General features: G+C 36.4%; 1 protein-coding gene across 1 annotated transcript in view; it reads right to left on the bottom strand.

Moving 5' to 3' along the window:
* Positions 1 to 11,546: 11,546 nt before the first annotated feature.
* LOC150094111 (uncharacterized) overlaps positions 11,547 to 21,466 on the bottom strand; it is a 26,235-nt gene continuing 16,315 nt past the window's right edge. Inside the window, exons 5-6 of the mRNA XM_090412141.1 lie at positions 19,525 to 19,580; positions 11,547 to 13,030 (exon numbers count right to left, since the gene is read on the bottom strand). Of these exons, the coding sequence (XP_090268267.1) occupies positions 11,979 to 13,030; positions 19,525 to 19,580 (1,108 nt within the window). The 3' untranslated portion in view covers positions 11,547 to 11,978. The remainder of the gene's footprint in view (positions 13,031 to 19,524; positions 19,581 to 21,466) is intronic.

Below are 21,466 nucleotides of genomic sequence, written 5' to 3'. Positions count from 1 at the left end.
AGGTCTGATGTCCTGGTTTTTGTTGCAATTCTGTACAATGGAGGGAGTACAAAGGAGAGTGTTGAAAATGATATCAGGATTGAGAAAATGTAGACTGCAGACATTAGCAAGCAGTTGAAAGAAGGATGATATGATTGAGACTTACAAATTTCTGAAAGGATCATACAGGATTTCAGTTGGAATTTTTCATTTTACGGTGGGTGGAGAAAAGATAAGAGGACAGGCTTCTTGAAAGCTGAGAATGAATGCTGCTAAGCACTAGATTTCTCACATAAAGTGGTGTGATTGGAATGGATTGCCATTGGATGCTATGTGTGCAAGCAGTGTGAATGAATTCAAGAATAAGTATGATAGCTGGTGCAAGCAGTATGTGGCCTTCCTCGTAGTCTCTCTTCATAATAATAATAAATCCCATATGGGACATGAGGAACCTTTATACAAAGAATTTTGAATTAACTGGTCTCATAAGGAGATAGTAGGGTAAAACAGACAAGCCATTGAGCGTACCACATATTAAGGCAAAAATGGAATGATAATCTTTTAATTTGAATTAAATTTATTAGCATTATAATTTGCTTATGGGGGTGCTTAAGGGTCAAAGCTGTATAACTGAGAGGAGACCTCCACATAGCCTTTAAAGGAATGCGGAGAACCGACCAGGGCTTCTGACCTAATGTCCAATCCTCACCTTCTCGTGGTGCAGCCTGTTGGGTATCTACTTGGATACTGAATGAACGAGGATGGGCTGGCAATTTGGGATTTAGCCGACCAAATTGTATTCTTATTGGTTAAACCAAAATAAAAAATGATGGTACAACATGATAGAATTTCATGCCGGCTGGGGCATCGCCCGGTTAAACAAAGCCCCCGTTGTTTTCGCCAGGGAACCAGAGCGAACATCAAAAAGTCAGCTACTGGAACAAATCTGAAAACAAACTCCAACTCAACATCACCAGAGTTAAAGATTGGTACTATCAACGTAAGAAGCCTGAATGGCAAAGAAATGGAGCTAGCTGAGGAATTAGATAAGTACCAGATTGACATAATAGGGGTGACTGAGACAAAAAAGACAAAAACTGGTGAGATATTTCTGAGCAATAAATACAAAATGTTATATTCAGGCAATGACAATCAAGGAAAAGGAGTAGCCATAGTATTCAACACAAAATACAAGGCTAATCTTCTTGAATGGCAGTCAGTCTCAAGTAGAATAATGTGGGCAAATATGAGAATGGGGAACTGGACAATGAGACTTATTTGTGCCTATGGTCCCACAAAAGGTTCTACTAAGGTAGAAGTGGAGGAGTTTTTTGAGGCTTTAGAAAAAGCAACTGACACAATAAAAAATGAAAAGTTGGTCCTTGTTGCGGATCTAAATAGCAGAGTAGGAAATGATTGTGAGACACAAAAATATTTGGGGAAAATTTGGAGAAAAGAACAAAGCTAATAATAATGGCAAATATCTGTTGGATTTCTGCTCAGGACATGGACTGGTTATTATTAACACCATGTTCCAACATAAAAATGTGCACAAATTCACATGGAGAGAAGAGGCTAGGAATAAGAAAAGTCTCATTGACTATGTTATTGTTGATAGTGATGTTTTCTCCCTGGTGCAGGACACCAGGGTGTACAGAGGATTTGAAATTGGAAGTGATCACTATTTAGTCTTGAGCAGGATAAAATTGAATTTCATATTGAAAAGAATAACATGTAAGAAAATTTTAAAGCGAATAAAAGTTGAGCAGCTCTCAGATGTGAACTGTAGACTAAAATACACAAAGATTATTGAAGAAAAAATGAAAGAGTTTGAGAACAGGAATCAAACCTTGGAAATTCAGTGGCAAACTCTGAAGAAAACATTGACTGATTCTGCCAGAGAGGCATGTGGTGAGGTTGTCTGTAAGGATAAAAAAATCAGAACTCCCTGGCAGACACAGGAAGTTAAAGAGGCAGTGAAGGAAAAGAAGAAAGCATATCAAAAGTTCCTGTCCTAACAAAAGTCATGGGAGGACTTTGGCAAGAATATAGAAAATAAATATCAAGAAGGTGGCAAAATATTCTGGAGGTTGTTGAAGAAGCTTAAGAATGGAGGAAAGAGTGCTGTAAAAGGAATTAGAGATGATAAAGGTGACATGAAAACAGGAGAAAAAGATATCCTTGAAGTATGGAGTAATTACTTTGAAAAACTGCTAAATGAAACAAGCAGTGATGACAGCACAGTGGTAAAAACACTGACCAGGCATGCAGTCAGGAATACATATCCATATTTGAAGTAGAAAAAGCCATCAAAAGGCTTGAAATGTGGAAAGGCAACAGGAGTAGATAATATTCAACCAGAAATGCTGAAGTATGTTGGTATAAGAGTCTTACAGTGGCTGCACTGCAAGACTCAGAAAGCCTGGACTGAGGGACGAATTCCAGATGATTGGAGTAGAGCTCTCATAGTACCCATATATAAAAAGGGAAATAAAACTGCATGTGAGAATTACAGAGGTATTTCCCTATTGAGCATTCCTTGCAAGATCTATGCAAGTATACTTGAGAAACGGTTGAGAAGAATTGTGGAAGAAAAGCTTGGTGAAGAACAAGCTAGATTCAGGCCAAATAGAGGCTGTCAGGAATCTTCACTTTACGACAAATAGTCGAGAAAGCATGGGAATATAACAAGATCTGTAATTAAGTTTTGTCAATTTGGAAAAGGCATATGACAAGGTGCCAAGAGAGAAGCTATTCAATACACTGCAGTTATATGGTGTCAATGGGGCATTATATCAAGCAATACTTAGTCTTTATTTGAGTTGTGAGTCAGCAGTTAGAATTGAAGGAAGTACAGGAAGATGGTTTCATGTTAAATCTGGTGTGAGACAAGGATGTACATTATCCCCTCTGTTATTCATTATCTATATGGATCACATTATGAAGGAAAGTGGTATTAAACATGATATCAAAATTGGAGATGTTAATGTCAGCGCTTTGCTTTATGCAGACGATGTTATACTTCTAAATAAATCTGCTACAAGTCTGCAAGATTCTCTGACTAAATTGAATAGCTGTTGTAATGGATATGGTATGAAGGTCAGCAATAAAAAGACAATGACAATGAAAATAGGCAGTATCATTGAAAATGTCAACTGTGTTGTGAATGGAGAACCTGTGGAACAAGTAAAACATTTCAGCTACTTTTCTTTTAGGCTTGCACGGTGATCCGAATGCATTTTTGGAAATTATGGAGACAACTACCGTGTTTGAATAAAAACTTTAGTTTACTATTACTAAAATTTTACAATTCGACGTTTCGACCTTTATGTTAAGGTCATCTTCTGGAGCGTACAAATATACACAGGAAACAAGCTATACCACAATCATACTGGTTCGTTAAAGACACTGACTAACCGCTACCACAATTGTTGGCCTGACCTCTGGTAGAAAAAAAAATAAATAAATAAAAAAAAAAAATTATACATCAGCGCTAAAGTCCTATTATTTGTGTTGTCTACTATATACATATATTAACATTATATTAACATCATTCCAGCCAGTTGGAGTGGAATGGTTTCTAATAATAGCAGATTGGCTAGAGTCCTGACTTGTGTTGAATCTTTCAAATTAGGTTGGCTGAATGTGTGCCATCCAGATCCTTGGAATTTTCATACCATCTTTGTTGTTGATATTTGGGTGGTTTATCAGGATTTCGCAGGATTCTTTAAATTTTCTTTCGTACCATGTTTTTGTACAGTGTAAGGAGCAGGTGCTTTTCCAGTTGATTTGGTGTAAGGTGTTGAGTGCGTGGTCTGAGAGGCCTGCTTCACCATAATGGTTATATTTAATGTGTCTAATGTGTTCTTTTTTGCGTATAGGGATTGTCCGTCCTGTTTCACCAATGTACGGTAAGTTACAGGTGCAGCGGATGCAATAGACTCCAGGATGTGCTAATGGGAGGAGAGGGTCCTTAGAGGATCTGAATATAGTTTTAAGTTTAGTGGGTGGTTTAAAGGTGGCATTAAGGTTATAATGTTGTAGGATTCTGTTGATTTTTTCTGATAACCCTTTAATGTATGGGATGGCTATGGTTTTACTGTAGTCTAGATTCGTTTTTGTTGTGGTTTTATAGAGTATTTTATTGACAGTATTTTTGTTATAGCCATTGTTGATGAATGTGTCACTAATGATTTTTAGTTCTTGTTTCAGGGCCTGCTGGTTAGAGCAAATAGTTGTGGCTCTGTTTTTAAGGGTGTTTATGACTCCATATTTTTGTGCTGGGTGGTGATATGAATTCGCATGTATGTATTGGCCCGTGTGTGTAGGTTTTCGGTAGACCGTGAAGGATAGATTGCCTGAAGGAAGACGTGTAACTAGTGTGTCTAGGAACGGGAGCGAATTTTGGTTTTCGATTTCGATGGTAAATTGTATGCGTTCGTGTTGTTTGTTTAGGTGGCTGAGGAATGTGTTTAGCGTTTGTCGACCGTGCGGCCAGATCGCGAACACGTCGTCAACGTATCTGAGCCAGATTGTCGGTCGAAGCGTGGCGGAATCAAGAGCCCTTTGCTCAAAGGTTTCCATGTAGAAGTTCGCGATTGGGGGGGATAATGGTGAGCCCATGGCCGTACCTTCCTTTTGTAGGTAGAATTTGTTTTGCCACACGAAGTAACCGGACTTTAGTACGTGGGCAAAGAGGGCCGTAATGTCGGGCGGAAATTTGTTCTGTAGTAGGAGAATTGTGTCATTGATGGGGACATTAGTGAAAAGGGCAGAAACGTCAAAACTGACTAATAAGTCGTCTTTGTCGAGTGTTATGTTTTTGATTATGTTTATAAAGTGTTGTGTGTTTTTTACGTAGGAGGGGGAATGACCTACCAACTCCTTGAGTGTTGCCGCTAATTTCTTGGCTAGGTGGTAATTGGGACTGTCTATTCCTTCCACTATTGGTCGAAGGGGCACATTTTGTTTGTGTATTTTCGGAACCCCATATATTCTGGGGGGGCGGGCGTAGTGGGGTTTGAGTTTTTTAACTGTGTCTGGTGGCCAAGAAGTGACGGACTTTAATAGTTTTTCTGTTTTGTCCTTTATCCTCTTTGTTGGGTTATAATTCACCATTTTATATGTGTTGTTATCGGCTACTAGTTGGTTCATTTGCAGTATGTATGTTGACCTGTCAAGGACAACAGTGGCACTGCCTTTATCAGCTTTCGTTATTATTATGTTTTGTTTGGCTTTTAACGATTTGATTGCTGCTAATTCTGTTTTAGTCAGGTTATTCTGTATGGTTTTCTTGGTATTTAGGATATTACTGGTTTCTAGTCGTATTTTGTCTGCTATGTTGTTAGGTAGGGATCTGATGCCTCTTTCAATGTGGAAGATAAAATCTAATTTGTTTACCTCTTTAGGCGCTATTGCGTAGTTCAGTCCTTTATTCAGCAGCGTGAGTTCGCCGTTGTTCAGGGTGTGGCTTGATAAGTTGATCACATGGTTCTTGCTAAAGTCCTATTATTTGTGTTGTCTACTATATACATTAGGGAACAGATCCAAACAGCCCGCCGAAACCTAGCCACAACACAAAATCTAGTTTCTGAATTACAATTAGAACTATCCAACTATGTCAACCAAGACATTCTACAAACACTTGAAAGAATTACTGACAGTTCGGCCAGGCATACCCTGGAAAAGAACAAAGAAAAACTCGAGAAAAAATTCCACTGGTTGAAACAACGGCAAAATATGGCGGCCAATCAGAGGACTTCCTCCCCGAGAAACAACAATGAACAACAGACAAGGAGCGACCAACCACCGACAAGCAAGAACCATGTGATCAACTTATCAAGCCACACCCTGAACAACGGCGAACTCACGCTGCTGAATAAAGGACTGAACTACGCAATAGCGCCTAAAGAGGTAAACAAATTAGATTTTATCTTCCACATTGAAAGAGGCATCAGATCCCTACCTAACAACATAGCAGACAAAATACGACTAGAAACCAGTAATATCCTAAATACCAAGAAAACCATACAGAATAACCTGACTAAAACAGAATTAGCAGCAATCAAATCGTTAAAAGCCAAACAAAACATAATAATAACGAAAGCTGATAAAGGCAGTGCCACTGTTGTCCTTGACAGGTCAACATACATACTGCAAATGAACCAACTAGTAGCCGATAACAACACATATAAAATGGTGAATTATAACCCAACAAAGAGGATAAAGGACAAAACAGAAAAACTATTAAAGTCCGTCACTTCTTGGCCACCAGACACAGTTAAAAAACTCAAACCCCACTACGCCCGCCCCCCCAGAATATATGGGGTTCCGAAAATACACAAACAAAATGTGCCCCTTCGACCAATAGTGGAAGGAATAGACAGTCCCAATTACCACCTAGCCAAGAAATTAGCGGCAACACTCAAGGAGTTGGTAGGTCATTCCCCCTCCTACGTAAAAAACACACAACACTTTATAAACATAATCAAAAACATAACACTCGACAAAGACGACTTATTAGTCAGTTTTGACGTTTCTGCCCTTTTCACTAATGTCCCCATCAATGACACAATTCTCCTACTACAGAACAAATTTCCGCCCGACATTACGGCCCTCTTTGCCCACGTACTAAAGTCCGGTTACTTCGTGTGGCAAAACAAATTCTACCTACAAAAGGAAGGTACGGCCATGGGCTCACCATTATCCCCCCCAATCGCGAACTTCTACATGGAAACCTTTGAGCAAAGGGCTCTTGATTCCGCCACGCTTCGACCGACAATCTGGCTCAGATACGTTGACGACGTGTTCGCGATCTGGCCGCACGGTCGACAAACGCTAAACACATTCCTCAGCCACCTAAACAAACAACACGAACGCATACAATTTACCATCGAAATCGAAAACCAAAATTCGCTCCCGTTCCTAGACACACTAGTTACACGTCTTCCTTCAGGCAATCTATCCTTCACGGTCTACCGAAAACCTACACACACGGGCCAATACATACATGCGAATTCATATCACCACCCAGCACAAAAATATGGAGTCATAAACACCCTTAAAAACAGAGCCACAACTATTTGCTCTAACCAGCAGGCCCTGAAACAAGAACTAAAAATCATTAGTGACACATTCATCAACAATGGCTATAACAAAAATACTGTCAATAAAATACTCTATAAAACCACAACAAAAACGAATCTAGACTACAGTAAAACCATAGCCATCCCATACATTAAAGGGTTATCAGAAAAAATCAACAGAATCCTACAACATTATAACCTTAATGCCACCTTTAAACCACCCACTAAACTTAAAACTATATTCAGCTCCTCTAAGGACCCTCTCCTCCCATTAGCACATCCTGGAGTCTATTGCATCCGCTGCACCTGTAACTTACCGTACATTGGTGAAACAGGACGGACAATCCCTATACGCAAAAAAGAACACATTAGACACATTAAATATAACCATTATGGTGAAGCAGGCCTCTCAGACCACGCACTCAACACCTTACACCAAGTTGTTTATTATTTTAACGGTATAATAGAACACAGAAACTAAGTAAATAATTAATTTATTCACTTGATGCTGATATTTCGCTGGTATTATAACCAGCATCTTTAGAGCACAAAAACACTGTTTGTCACAATACGCGAGACTAAAACAACATGGTGTACATTAACAAAATTGTAGCAGCAACACAAAGACTAGAGTCCTGATTTTGGCGCCCTCTATCTGGAAAAAAAAAAAAAAAAAAAAAAAAAAAAAAAAAAAAAACGCTATCATATATTGCTAGAGTCCTAGAAAAGTGCTAGTTTTTCCTTAATATGACTGTCTCCCAGATCTTCGGCAAGATAATACAGCCATATTTGTTGAGATTTGGGGTGTGTTTTAGGGCTTCTGTCGCCTCTAAGAACAATCTCTCTGATTTATATGGGTTTCTGTGTAGTACTTTTGTGTTTTTCCAGTTGATCCTGTGTGCAGGGGTATCCAGAGCATGGTCTGCTAGGCCCGACTTCCCATAATGATATTTCCGGACGTATCGTTTATGTTCGCTGATGCGGATATTCACAGTTCTTCCTGTTTGACCGTAGTAGGCTTGATTGCATGAGCAGGGTACTTGGTAGACTCCTGGATGTGATAAAGGAGGAATGCTGTCCTTGGGTGAGCGGATGAGGGTGGCTAATTTGCTACATGGTCTGAATGTAGTGCGTAGTTTATGTTTAATGAGAATTCTTGAGATCTTTTCGGATGTGCCTTTAATGTAAGGGATGGTGACTGTTTTGTTGTAGTTCTCTGTGGTGGATGGTGGGAGGGGTTTCTTAGGAGTGTTTAGTATTTTGTTTATTTTTTGTGGATTGTAGCCGTTGGCCAAGAAGGTGTGGCGTAAGTGAGTCAGTTCAGCAGTAAGAGCCTTGTCATTTGAACAGATTGCTCTCGCTCTATGGGTTAGCGTTTTTAAAATGCCATATTGTTGAGAAGGATGATGGTGTGATTGTTTGTGTAAGTATCTGCCTGTATGTGTGGGTTTTCTGAAAACTGAAAATGATAAGGAACCATATGGGAGACGTGTAATGAGTGTATCCAGGACAAGGCTCTCACTTCAAATGACAAGGCTCTTACTGCTGAACTGACTCACTTACGCCACACCTTCTTGGCCAACGGCTACAATCCACAAAAAATAAACAAAATACTAAACACTCCTAAGAAACCCCTCCCACCATCCACCACAGAGAACTACAACAAAACAGTCACCATCCCTTACATTAAAGGCACATCCGAAAAGATCTCAAGAATTCTCATTAAACATAAACTACGCACTACATTCAGACCATGTAGCAAATTAGCCACCCTCATCCGCTCACCCAAGGACAGCATTCCTCCTTTATCACATCCAGGAGTCTACCAAGTACCCTGCTCATGCAATCAAGCCTACTACGGTCAAACAGGAAGAACTGTGAATATCCGCATCAGCGAACATAAACGATACGTCCGGAAATATCATTATGGGAAGTCGGGCCTAGCAGACCATGCTATGGATACCCCTGCACACAGGATCAACTGGAAAAACACAAAAGTACTACACAGAAACCCATATAAATCAGAGAGATTGTTCTTAGAGGCGACAGAAGCCCTAAAACACACCCCAAATCTCAACAAATATGGCTGTATTAACTTGCCGAAGATCTGGGAGACAGTCATATTAAGGAAAAACTAGCACTTTTCTAGGACTCTAGCAATATATGATAGCGTTTTTTTTTTTTTTTTTTTCAGATAGAGGGCGCCAAAATCAGGACTCTAGTCTTTGTGTTGCTGCTACAATTTTGTTAATGTACACCATGTTGTTTTAGTCTCGCGTATTGTGACAAACAGTGTTTTTGTGCTCTGAAGATGCTGGTTATAATACCAGCGAAATATCAGCATCAAGTGAATAAATTAATTATTTACTTAGTTTCTGTGTTCTATTATACCGTTAAAATAATAAACAACATGTTCGACGAACACATAAGTCTGTCCACACCTTACACCAAATCAACTGGAAAAGCACCTGCTCCTTACACCGTACAAAAACATGGTACGAAAGAAAATTTAAAGAATCCTGCGAAATCCTGATAAACCACCCAAATATCAACAACAAAGATGGTATGAAAATTCCAAGGATCTGGATGGCACACATTCAGCCAACCTAATTTGAAAGATTCAACACAAGTCAGGACTCTAGCCAATCTGCTATTATTAGAAACCATTCCACTCCAACTGGCTGGAATGATGTTAATATAATGTTAATATATGTATATAGTAGACAACACAAATAATAGGACTTTAGAGCTGATGTATAATTTTTTTTTTTTTTTTTTTTTTCCACCAGAGGTCAGGCCAACAATTGTGGTAGCGGTTAGTCAGTGTCTTTAACGAACCAGTATGATTGTGGTATAGCTTGTTTCCTGTGTATATTTGTACGCTCCAGAAGATGACCTTAACATAAAGGTCGAAACGTCGAATTGTAAAATTTTAGTAATAGTAAACTAAAGTTTTTATTCAAACACGGTAGTTGTCTCCATAATTTCCAAAAATGCATTTCAGCTACTTAGGCACGATTTTTACTGAAGATGGTAAATTAAATATAGAAATAGACAACAGAATCAGCAAAGCTGGTATGGTGGGAAGTCAATTGAATAAATTCATATGGAATAAGAGAGAAATTAGTCGGAACACTAAATTAGCTGTATACAAGACAGTGTTCAAACCAGTTTTAACTTATGGATCTGAGAGCTGGGTCAGAAGTACAACACTTGACCAAAGACTATAGACTGCAGATATGAGAGTCCTGAGAAAGATTATAGGCATGAACAGATGGTATCAATGGCAATATCATATTAAAAACGAGGATATTAGGAAAGAACTTGACATTGTCAGCATCCAGGAATGTGTTAGCAGAGCTAATCTCAGGTGGTATGGTCACTTAAACAGAATGGGCGAGGAAAGATTAGCAAAACAAGTGTTCTCTGCCAGGTTGGCAGAAAAACGACCCAGAGGAAGACCAAGATATAGGTGGATTGATATGGTACAAAGTGCTTTAGACGATAGAAATATAAGATCCGATAATGTTGGAGTCTTGACAAGTAACAGACTGATTTGGAAGAAAATTGTAGACAGGATGTTAATAATGATGTAATTTTTTTCATATAGTACTATCATATCCTGTACACCCCTTGAGGGTACATGGCAGGAATTTGATGATGATGATAATTTGCTTATCTAAGTTCTGATTTAATTAATTTTAAATTATTTATTCTTTTTCACTGATAAAATAAAAAGCAACATCACAAAGAATGTTGATTACAGCATTCCAGTGAATAAATAAATAAAATTCAATTAGTATTCGAAATTAAGCATCACTTTTAGTTGTTAGAGGTGTGTGATACAATTTTTTATTTAATATTAAATAAAAAGTTGAACAACCTATCAGCCATCTTCAAATTCTACTTATTAACCTTCATAGGAGGGACTGATGCCATAAAAATATTAAGTTTAGAAGTAAAATATATCTTGAAGAGAGAAAAAAACAAACCAAAAACATTTTAGCTCTCCACTATTAAATAAAAGAAATTCAAGGGTTGCCTTGCCAGTAGCTAGTCTTTCAAGACTATAGTTTTTCAAGCTGCATCAAGTGCCACATATATAAAAGTCTCTTTGGCAATCACTGATGTTATCAGCCTTAACCATGTAACCTATGATGATGATTGTGGTTTAATCAAGAGAGTATACATCTATATTTATATTCTTTATTAATGCACTTTTCAGGATTTTTAAAATTGTGAGCTTTAAATGTTACCATCTTTATATGGAAAACTTTAATAAATAGAATAAAATAATACAAATAAATAAACTTCAAGCTTTCAATATTCTGTAAAATAAAATTTATTTTCCGCTTAATTTATATTAACATTTTTACAAAATGATATATATACAGTTTTTACAAATAGTTTGAAATATTTTAAAATAGAAAACATTGATATGTCTCCAAGCTATCAGTGCAAGAAAAATTATAAAACAATCATCCTAACCTGCTGAGGAAAGCAGTACATTTAAACCATCATCTGAAAAATATACTTTCCTTCAGATTATATGCCACAAAATGGTCAAGAAAAATTGCATCCTTATTAGGAAATATCTCGTAAATATAGATATTTGATGAATAACTTCAAATCCATTATGTAAGTTATAAATTTCAAAAGGACATGAAAAGTGAATATTTCTAATTTTCCACAAAACAGAATCCTCATTTTGTGACTTGCACTGGTACAGCAAAACGGTAAAAGTGAATAAAAACAGTACAAAACAGTGAGTATTTTACTTGGAGAACTGTGGGAATTTTCTGATTTATGAAACTATCAGGAGTTTCCAGAATGACTAGAAAAACATTTATCTAAAAATACCAAAGTACCTCTATATAGTACTCCTGCATACTCTCAGTTGTATATAAAGAGTAGTTATTGAGTAGTGTCTTTCTTGGGACAGGAAGATGCTAAAAGGCTCTCTCTATCATAATTCATTGTTCCATTAACACTATTTGAAGGTATCCAACAAGTCCTGCAAGGTTCATTTGGCAACACTGGATAAGCTGACCTTTGTGTTGGGCCATGATGAAAATAGTTGGAGGATGTTATTGGAGCATAGGGTGAATATAAATAGTCTGGCCTCCAGGACATGTATGGATATTGTTGGAGTGGATAATTATATGGCAAAAAGGAAAGGAATGGTTGATGAGAATAAGGAAGGTACAAATCTCTTCTATACATATCAAGTCCTGGTTGATGGCTTATTCTTTCAGTAGATTCCACTGGATGATTTATTCTTTCAGTAGGAAATGTTGGCATACCAGAAGCTTTGACTGGAATGTGATTAGTAGAGGGAAACATGTGCTCAGGTAATTTTTTTTCACTAACTGTTGGGGTTTCTTTATTTTCCATTTTTACAACATCAGCATTATGTCTGTCAAATGGTCTTGGCTGATGACTATTATCAGTAGACGGATCACTATATATTAAAGATTTCTCTTTCTCACCAATAGAAATGTTGCTGGAAGTTCTCTCAGAAAAATTAGGAATAAAAGACATATTTTTCTCCGTGTTTATCGATTCATTGCATTTCTTTCCTGTTTTGGGACTTAATGGTTCATTGTTCCTAGAGACATCTTCAGCAATAGAAATAACTGATGACACACTGCTCTCTGATGTTAAATTATTGTGATTTTGCAAAGAGAATGTACTATTATGATCAGAGCATACAGATGGTATATCTTGCCTCATTACTTCACTTTCAGAGTTTAATAAATTTTCCATGACACTAAAATTTAATTTTGTTTTATCACACATTTCATTACTATCTGAAACTGGTGAGGGAGTAAAGAGCAATGTTCTGTCTCTATGTATATCATTGTTACCATATGTTTGTACTGCAACTTTTGGCTCTCTAGTTGGTTCTCCTTCAGAATCAGCATCTTCAGAAGTGGAACTGCCATTTATACATTTTGGAGAGGCTTCTATTTATAAGAAATATAAAAATACTATTACTATACTTGAAATTTAAAATAACTATTAATGTTGAATTGTACCAAAATTAATATTTAAAAAATGCAGAAATCAGTTGAATTTTTTTTAATGGTTCACTGAACATTAAGAATAGAAACTATGCAAGTCACTATATAAATATACAGTAATGCCCGGTATGTATTTCATGAAAAGAGCAGTATGAAAGGTGATCATAGCATTTTGTATATATACAATATTCATACTACATTAAAATAGCATTATGTCTTAATAAATCAGAATGTGCACTGGCTTAACAATGTTTATGTCTTCAGGAATTCCTTAGACGACTGCTTATCTTGATTACAGGTGGTCTCAGCTGGCTGTACAAAGCTTCACTGAAGGCAAAATGAAGCTGTGGTGCAGTGATTGAAAGAGGGGTATGATGTTAAATAAAGAGGATGACATGTCCAGCATACCTAAGTCAATGTTATGAAGGTTTTTCTGGTAGGATTGGGCATTTACCAATAAGGCTCTAGGCTATGTTCTTCAGAGTAATAATTTGCTGCTTGGCATGAAATCCCAAGGCACAGGAATATCACTTAAAAAATATCAACTTATGTTCTATTCAGTTTCAAATGTTTCATCAGAAACATGACTGTTTCTGATGAAACATTCACGTGTGTTTGTTTCAACTTGAAATTTTTCTTCCCTACAATAAAAGAAAAGTTGTCTTGACATCCTTGAAACTTGACATGCATTTTCTGTAACAGGAGTGACTTAAAAATGTAGGATCTTAATGTAGGGAAATGCTTAGCTTGTTTCCTTTTCAGCATTCACAGTCCCATATATAATTGCATACACTCCATTAAAACGACGAATAAAAAGTGCAACAGCATGACCATGCAAATGTCTCCATTGATGGTAAAAGATAAACGCTATTTGGCTTTGACTGTTTTCAAAATATTTAAAAGTTATTTGAACATGTTTAAATAGCTTTAATGGCTAAGCGAGTGTAAATAAAAATATGAACTGGGAATAACTTTTGATTTGTATTTTGGATTGTTTTTTCCCCACTTGGTTAGACTATAATAAATTTAGTTAAATCCTTTATCCAAGTGTAAGCAAACAAAGTTTGCACCTGGAGTATCTTCAGGACTGAGGCAAAGGATTAAACTAAATTTATTATAGTCTAACCAAGTGGAAAAAAATTACCAACATCCTTCTCTAAATCCAGAGTAATTTAATAATAAGATGAGACACCTTTTGGCAACTCATATAGGTAAATATGACTTCTCCATTACTTCCACCTTAGTGTCACCACCTCTGGGTCTGGCTCCCACTGATGAGATCTCAATAAAGGTTGAAACCAGTCTGGGTAGTGGCCCTTCCCTTAATGCATAGCATTATATATGTCTGTAAGGAGATGCGCTTTGCATTATGGGAGATACTAAGACAAGTGATGAGAGCTTAGTCCACCTTTACCACGAGTTGCCTCAGTCCTGAAGATACTTCAGGCACAAACTTTGTTGCTTACACTTGGATAAAGGATTAAACTAAATTTATTGGATTGTTTTTTATGAGATGCATTCAAAATGTATTTAGAGTGGATGTAGCTTAATATCAACTGCACATGTCATCACAATAGTGATAAACATATCTAAGCTTAGATAAACTAAACCATAGGTCATGTTTATTTATGTAGTGCTGGTCTCTGCAATGAGCCAATGAAACTAAGTGAATTTTGTGATGTATGAAAGTACACAGCAATGTGTGTTTATTAATTTTGTTAAAAATACTAAGGAAATAAAGTTTTACATTTATTATATTTGTATCACTGTGTCAAAAGTGCAATTTAATTTGAAATGATTGATATAATCAACAGCATGAAAGATAGAAGAGATCTCCAAGTGTTCATGAAGTTCAGTTTTAACTAAAGCAGACTTGGATATTTCTTCTCACAGAGGAAAACATTTTTGATGGATTTGGCTTTACACAAATACTTTCTACCCAAAACTACCCAAACACTTTCTTCAAGATTAAGAAATTTTGAAAAGATACAAATTTGATGATAAGTGAGGGCATGAGGACATCAAATAAAGTTCAAATAAGTGCTTCTGACAATGGATTTTGACAAATATTTTCAACAATGACAGAAACAAGGTAAAATACTTGTCTACAGATAAGGAGCTAACTCAGAAGAAGACTAACCTGAATCCTGCAAGTTCCTGCCAATCTGGATACTTTTTTTTTGTTAACTTCACATATTTGACTGTGTCAGGAATCATCCAGGATGCCTATATACCACTAATGACAAACACATGGTGTAACTACTCCACATAAATGTGTGAATGTGTAATTGAATCAAGAAGACCTGTGCTGATTGATTCAATTACACATTCAAGCCTGTTAAGCCAGGTATGTCTGCTGCACTTCAGTTTAAAATACATACATAAAAGAGCAGCAAATCTACATTAAATTTTGTTTAGAAATGGCAAACTAAAATTCATGAAATCTTAACAGTGTCTGAGTAGTATGCCCATTCAGAAATGAACATACCACTCAAATTTCAAAAAAATGTATTCAATTAATGATAATACAACTCAGAACATCTGATTGATGCACTCAGTGAAAATGCATGTTTTTTTTTTGTTGTTGTTTGCATTAAATGTTTGTTCCTAGTAATTGTATATCAGTCAGCAAATTTATAGGACGGTTTTGAAAAGAACACGAAATGCAATCAGAAACAACTGTTAACACTTTTTTTCTTTAATAACAAAACACAACATTCTGTTGCATCTTTGACAATCTCATTGTCTTGACTTAGCATTATGTATCTTTCACTAGTTTCCAAAATGAATACTGGGAAATAATGCCCTTTTTTAACCTTTTAACTGCTGAGATACTAAATAACCAATATGACCCTCGTTGAGTTATTTTCACAATTATAAAATATTTTATAATTATATAAGATCATGAAAAAAATGAACATAAATGTTGTAAAAACTCACCATTCATGATGTAGATGATCCAAATTTTCAAAAATTCTCTTTTTTAAATATTAAAAAAATACCACACGCAACACATTTCATGCAGGGTCGTCCAACAGAGGTCATTAATGTATATTGAATTGATGAACTGTTGGATGAAAATTTGTATCGCGCCATTGAAACAATGAAGCGTCAGTACAATTTCTTTTTGGCAGATGCACTGGTGCTGGTGATTCATTATCTGAACTTCCACTATTTTCTAAAAAACAAATATCATCATTGTCACTGATATATCGGAAGGTAGTTTCTAATACTTCTAATAATTCCGCCTCAGTAAGAGAACACTGCTGTCTGCTTGTAGAAGCCATTTTTACTAACCCGAATCACCGCATCACGTGATCGCCTGGCTCCTATTGTCAATGACGGCTCTGATAACATTGTGCATGGTCTCATAGTTTTTTATGAAGATAGTGCCACAAAGCAGACAGAAGCTTGAAAATTAGTTCCTTTTAATCCTAAGACATGGCACTATAAGCCAGCTCAATTTAAATACCTTCACAAACTAAATTAAATGAGTATTACACATTGAAAGGTCAAATCGAACTAACTCGATCGTAGTAAGGTCGCCATTTTTTTCCGCGCTCGAGTTAACTCGACCATAGCAGTTAAAGGGTTAATGAGGGGGGAAAAAACTGACTGCATTCTGAATTATGGCAGTGGAAGTGACAGTACAAAGCGATGATATCAGTGCAAATAAAATAAGCAGAATCTGAGTTTATGAATGAAGACAATGATTTCACTAAATGGCATTCATTGATAAATGAAAGATGTTTATTGGGAAGAGATGGTAGGCATCATTACTGACTGATATTTGAAGGGTGCATTGTGGAAATTTGAAATTTTGCAAACTTGAAACATGCAAGCCTGAAGAGTGGAAGTCTATGAATAGACATCTGATATTGTTCATTACATTTATACCACTGAAATGATCAAAGAGAATCACACAGCACAGCAAATCATAGAAAACCAAAGCAGAATTGGTGTGGTGTGTGTGTGTGTGTGTTTGGGGGGGGGGGGGGCTGCAAAACTAATTCAATACAAAGACATAGATTGAAGGCATTCATTCTGATATACAGAAACTTTTTGTCCAATCTGATAGTGTACCCATATACTTACAGGAACTACAGAGATTTGCTGCTTGGTTTTATCATCTTGGACTACCCACTATATGACCCAAACTTCAGTTTGATTTCCATCTCTTCCTGAAACTGAAGGAACATCTGAGAGGATATTGCTTTGTATCAGATAAGGAAATCAATGTGGCAATGAAGATATGGCTCTGACAAGGCACTCTATTCTGTAATGATTCACGAACTACCTGAACACTGGTGGAAGATATACTATACGACAAAGGTGATTAAGTTAAAAAATAATTGCATGAAATTACAGAATAAAACTCAAGGAAAGTACCCAATTTTGTTTTCATGAAATATCTATGTATATTACTAGGAAGTCTTTAATTTTCACATTGTGCCTACATATTTTAATAGTCGATTTATTAAAAAAATGATTATGCCTTACGTATATATTTTGTAGGAATACTTTGAGAGTAGTAGTGCTATAATGAACAGTGCTAAACAGACAGTGCTCTGTGAAATTTCGTTACTACTAGGAGAAAGCAGTAAATATAATCGAGACCCATACTTTCCAATAAAGTTATTATTTATTCTTGTTGAGAGGCTTATATGCTGGTTAAACATGATAACTAATATTTAAGGAATTGACAGCGTATACTAGAAATATAGATTAAATAAACTTTAATATATACTTTCTGATATTTCGGCGAACGTCACGTGGCCATCTTCTTGGGAACTTACTAAAAAGACACATGCACACAAGTACTAATAACAGCAAATGAGACTGAAGCTAGGAAGCTAGCGTTTTCCTAAAGTCCTGATGGTGCCCCCTGGCGGGCTATATTGATAGTTCTTGGCCTTTGGGCTGAAGTTCTTCTGATAAAAGTTTCCCAAATTTGGGGCAGTTTCATGCATCCAAATTTGTTGAGGTTTGGCATGTTCCTAAGGGCCGAGGCTGATTCCATGAATAGTCTTTCATACTTGAACTTGCTGCGGTGTATTACTGTGGCTTTCTTCCATCTTATTCTGTGGCGAGTATCCAGAGCGTGGTCTGCAAGCCCAGAGTGGCTGTACTGGTGAAATCGGATGTAATCCTTGTGTTCTGAGATTCTGATATTTGCTGTCCTGCCTGTTTGGCCAAAGTAGGACAGTTTACAGCTGCAAGGGACCTGGTATACTCTGGGCTTGCAGACCACGCTCTGGATACTCGCCACAGAATAAGATGGAAGAAAGCCACAGTAATACACCGCAGCAAGTTCAAGTATGAAAGACTATTCATGGAATCAGCCTCGGCCCTTAGGAACATGCCAAACCTCAACAAATTTGGATGCATGAAACTGCCCCAAATTTGGGAAACTTTTATCAGAAGAACTTCAGCCCAAAGGCCAAGAACTACCAATATAGCCTGCCAGGGGGCACCATCAGGACTTTAGGAAAATGCTAGCTTCCTAGCTTCAGTCTCATTTGCTGTTATTAGTACTTGTGTGCACATGTCTTTTTAGTAAGTTCCCAAGAAGATGGCAACGTGACGTTCGCCAAAATATCGGAAAGTATATATTAAAGTTTATTTAATCTATATTTCTAGTATATGCTGTCAATTCCTTAAATATTAGTTATCAAAGTCATTATTTGTAATATAATTTCAGCACAATATAAATAATTTTTTTTGTAATAGTTTATTTTATTTATTCGTATGATGAGGTAACAGCCGTGAGGCCTGTTTTAAGAGGAAGTATGGCACCATCTCAGTCCCCCCAAATTTTATCCAGGCTCGGGACCGGCATAGCTGACGAATCAGGCCTATGGCTGGGTCTTAAGTATTCCTGACTGTAATCTGTGTGTTCACAGGGCTGGTTTGCCTGCTTGTGAGAGGAAAAACCCCAGATAAACTGGGGAGAAAAACCCTGCTGTCCACACCCAAAACCAATGTCGGCAATGAGAATCGAACCCAGGATACTCCTTCCCCAGGCATATGGTTGTGAAGCGCACATAGCCACTAGGCTAACCACATGGACATTTGTAATAGTAAACCAAACAGATGCAAGAAATATGACATACAACATATTCCAGATAGACCAAAAAAAGCTAATTGTTGCTTCATCATCAATTTGAGATTTAAAATTTTGTAGCACGGTCTATTGGTATATCATTCATTTTATTTATGTTGCTTAGTGATCATCCTATTTGCTTTTATTCTGAAACTATATGCTCAAAATCACTGTCAATGCTTTTCATAGTGGGGGGGGGAGATCAAAATTTTTAAAGTGAGTGCTACATTAATCATATAAAATGCTTAAACAATAAACCAAAACTTTTTTGATAACTTTTTATTTTAAATAACATTATGATTAAATTAACCAAGCTTAACCAAAAAACAGTTACCTATTTTTTCTTCCCTGGAATCATCAGAATCTGCATCGGTTCCATCTGTAAATTGTCTATAAGATCAAGAAACAAAATATTGAAGTTTATATTTAGGAAAATACATTATCATAAAAATTATAATACCAATGCCTACCAATATCAATAGACTTGGCTTCTTAGAAACCTGACTGCTGCTATTGATAAAGTTAATCCTATTTGTATTGCCTGCAATGTCCATAAATTACATATGTTTTTTGGCCAGTTTGCTCATTTTGCAGGATGAAAAAGATGATTTTTCTGGGAGGAAACACTTTGCCACCTCTATACAAAAATGATGCCTGATAAAGGTTCTTTACATCCATATACAGGATTTGAACCAGGGGTCTTTTGGAAATAAAAGGCATCATCATTATATGCACATGCATGTGTGTGCACACACAGTGTCTGCCTTTTCTGTTGATTCATATGACAGTACTATATTTAGCTGTTGGCAGTAATAATATGGTAAAGTCATTTGAATCTGAAATATCGTCAACTTCTAATTTATATCTGAAGGAATGTATCGGTGCTGTCTTAGAAAAATATGAAATCTTTTATGAAACTGTGGAGAGCTAAGATGTTTTTGGTTTGTTTGTTTTTTTCTCTCTTCAAGATATATTTTACTTCTAAACTTAATATTTTTATGGCATCAGTCTCTCCTCTGAAGGTTAATAAGTAGAATTTGAATTTGATCAGCTTAATTTTAACCATCTAAAGTCCTTTTAACTGCATCACACACACACACACAAACACATCTATATATTTTTTTCTTGTCACTTTGATATCAAACACTCTTTTGCCAATCTTTCAATACCCATCCAGCTGACCCAGATGGTCACAGGTCTTGTAAAATGTTCCTGTGAGGACAGAGTGAATGTTTGTGGATTGCAAAATTTGATTGCGAGATAGAAAAGAGGAGATATGATAGAAATATAAAATTATTAGAATGGAGTTTTACATACATAAGAATTTTTCAATACATGAAAAGAGGAGAGAACAAGAGTGATTCCAAGTTGAACAAGTGTGTTAATGAAAGAAATGGGTGGCCAGTGGCAGGGGGGGTATGAGTGCACTGTCAGTGAATGAGATAAAGGAGAGTGGAGAAGAGATATGATAAGTACTGGGTATATAAAAGTTAGTGTGGGCTTTCACAATGAATTCTGAGACTACATAGAAATGTTTTTTATATTATATAGAGCCTCCATGAGACCAGTAAACTTGCCTTCAGTGGAAAATCCCTGATGAAGGTGTGAAGAACCTTCATCGTAGATTTTCCACTGAAGGCAAGTTTACTGGTCTCACACAGAGGTGGAAAGATTTTCTACCTCTGTGTGAGAAATATTAAGAAACTTGAGATACTTACTGAAGTCTGTGGAAATGCATAAAAATTATACCTTGATGCAGTAGTGTCTGTGTGCAAAACTTTAGTTGGCGCCCCAATAAAAAATCATTTCATAAAAACATATCAAGTGAGTTAAAATAAAATACGAAATATCTACTCTATACTATAAAATGATAAGCTGAAATTGAAATGGGATGTAGGCTGTAACATTTTTATGTAACATTTTTGTCAAGTTATTTGAAACGTTTTGAAACTCAGGGGCTACCCTGAGTGTCAAGTCTTCAAAATTCAAGGAGAACCAGCCTACCAGTCTAGAACATGGGGGGTTAAGCACTGTAGGCATCAGGGGGCAGAACCCCCCTAGTATTAATTATAAGTTTATTGAACAAAAAGCAAAAATTACAAAAAAAAACAATAAACATACAAGGTTACAAAAATAACAAAAATAATTTGGAAAAAAAATAAAGTAAATAAATAATAAGATAAATAAATAATAGAAACTTACAAGTATAAAATAGGAACATACTAAACATTATTGGGTAAAGAAATAGTTAAATAAATATTTAAACAGAAAGAAAA

The sequence above is a fragment of the Typopeltis vanoorti genome, chromosome 22, assembly GCF_054136105.1.
Source record: "Typopeltis vanoorti isolate ZY-2024b chromosome 22, IOZ_Tvanoo_1.0, whole genome shotgun sequence".
NCBI lineage: Eukaryota > Metazoa > Arthropoda > Arachnida > Uropygi > Thelyphonidae > Typopeltis > Typopeltis vanoorti.
The sequence above is the reverse complement of the archived record's forward strand: the minus strand, read 5'-3'. Positions and strand labels throughout refer to the sequence as shown.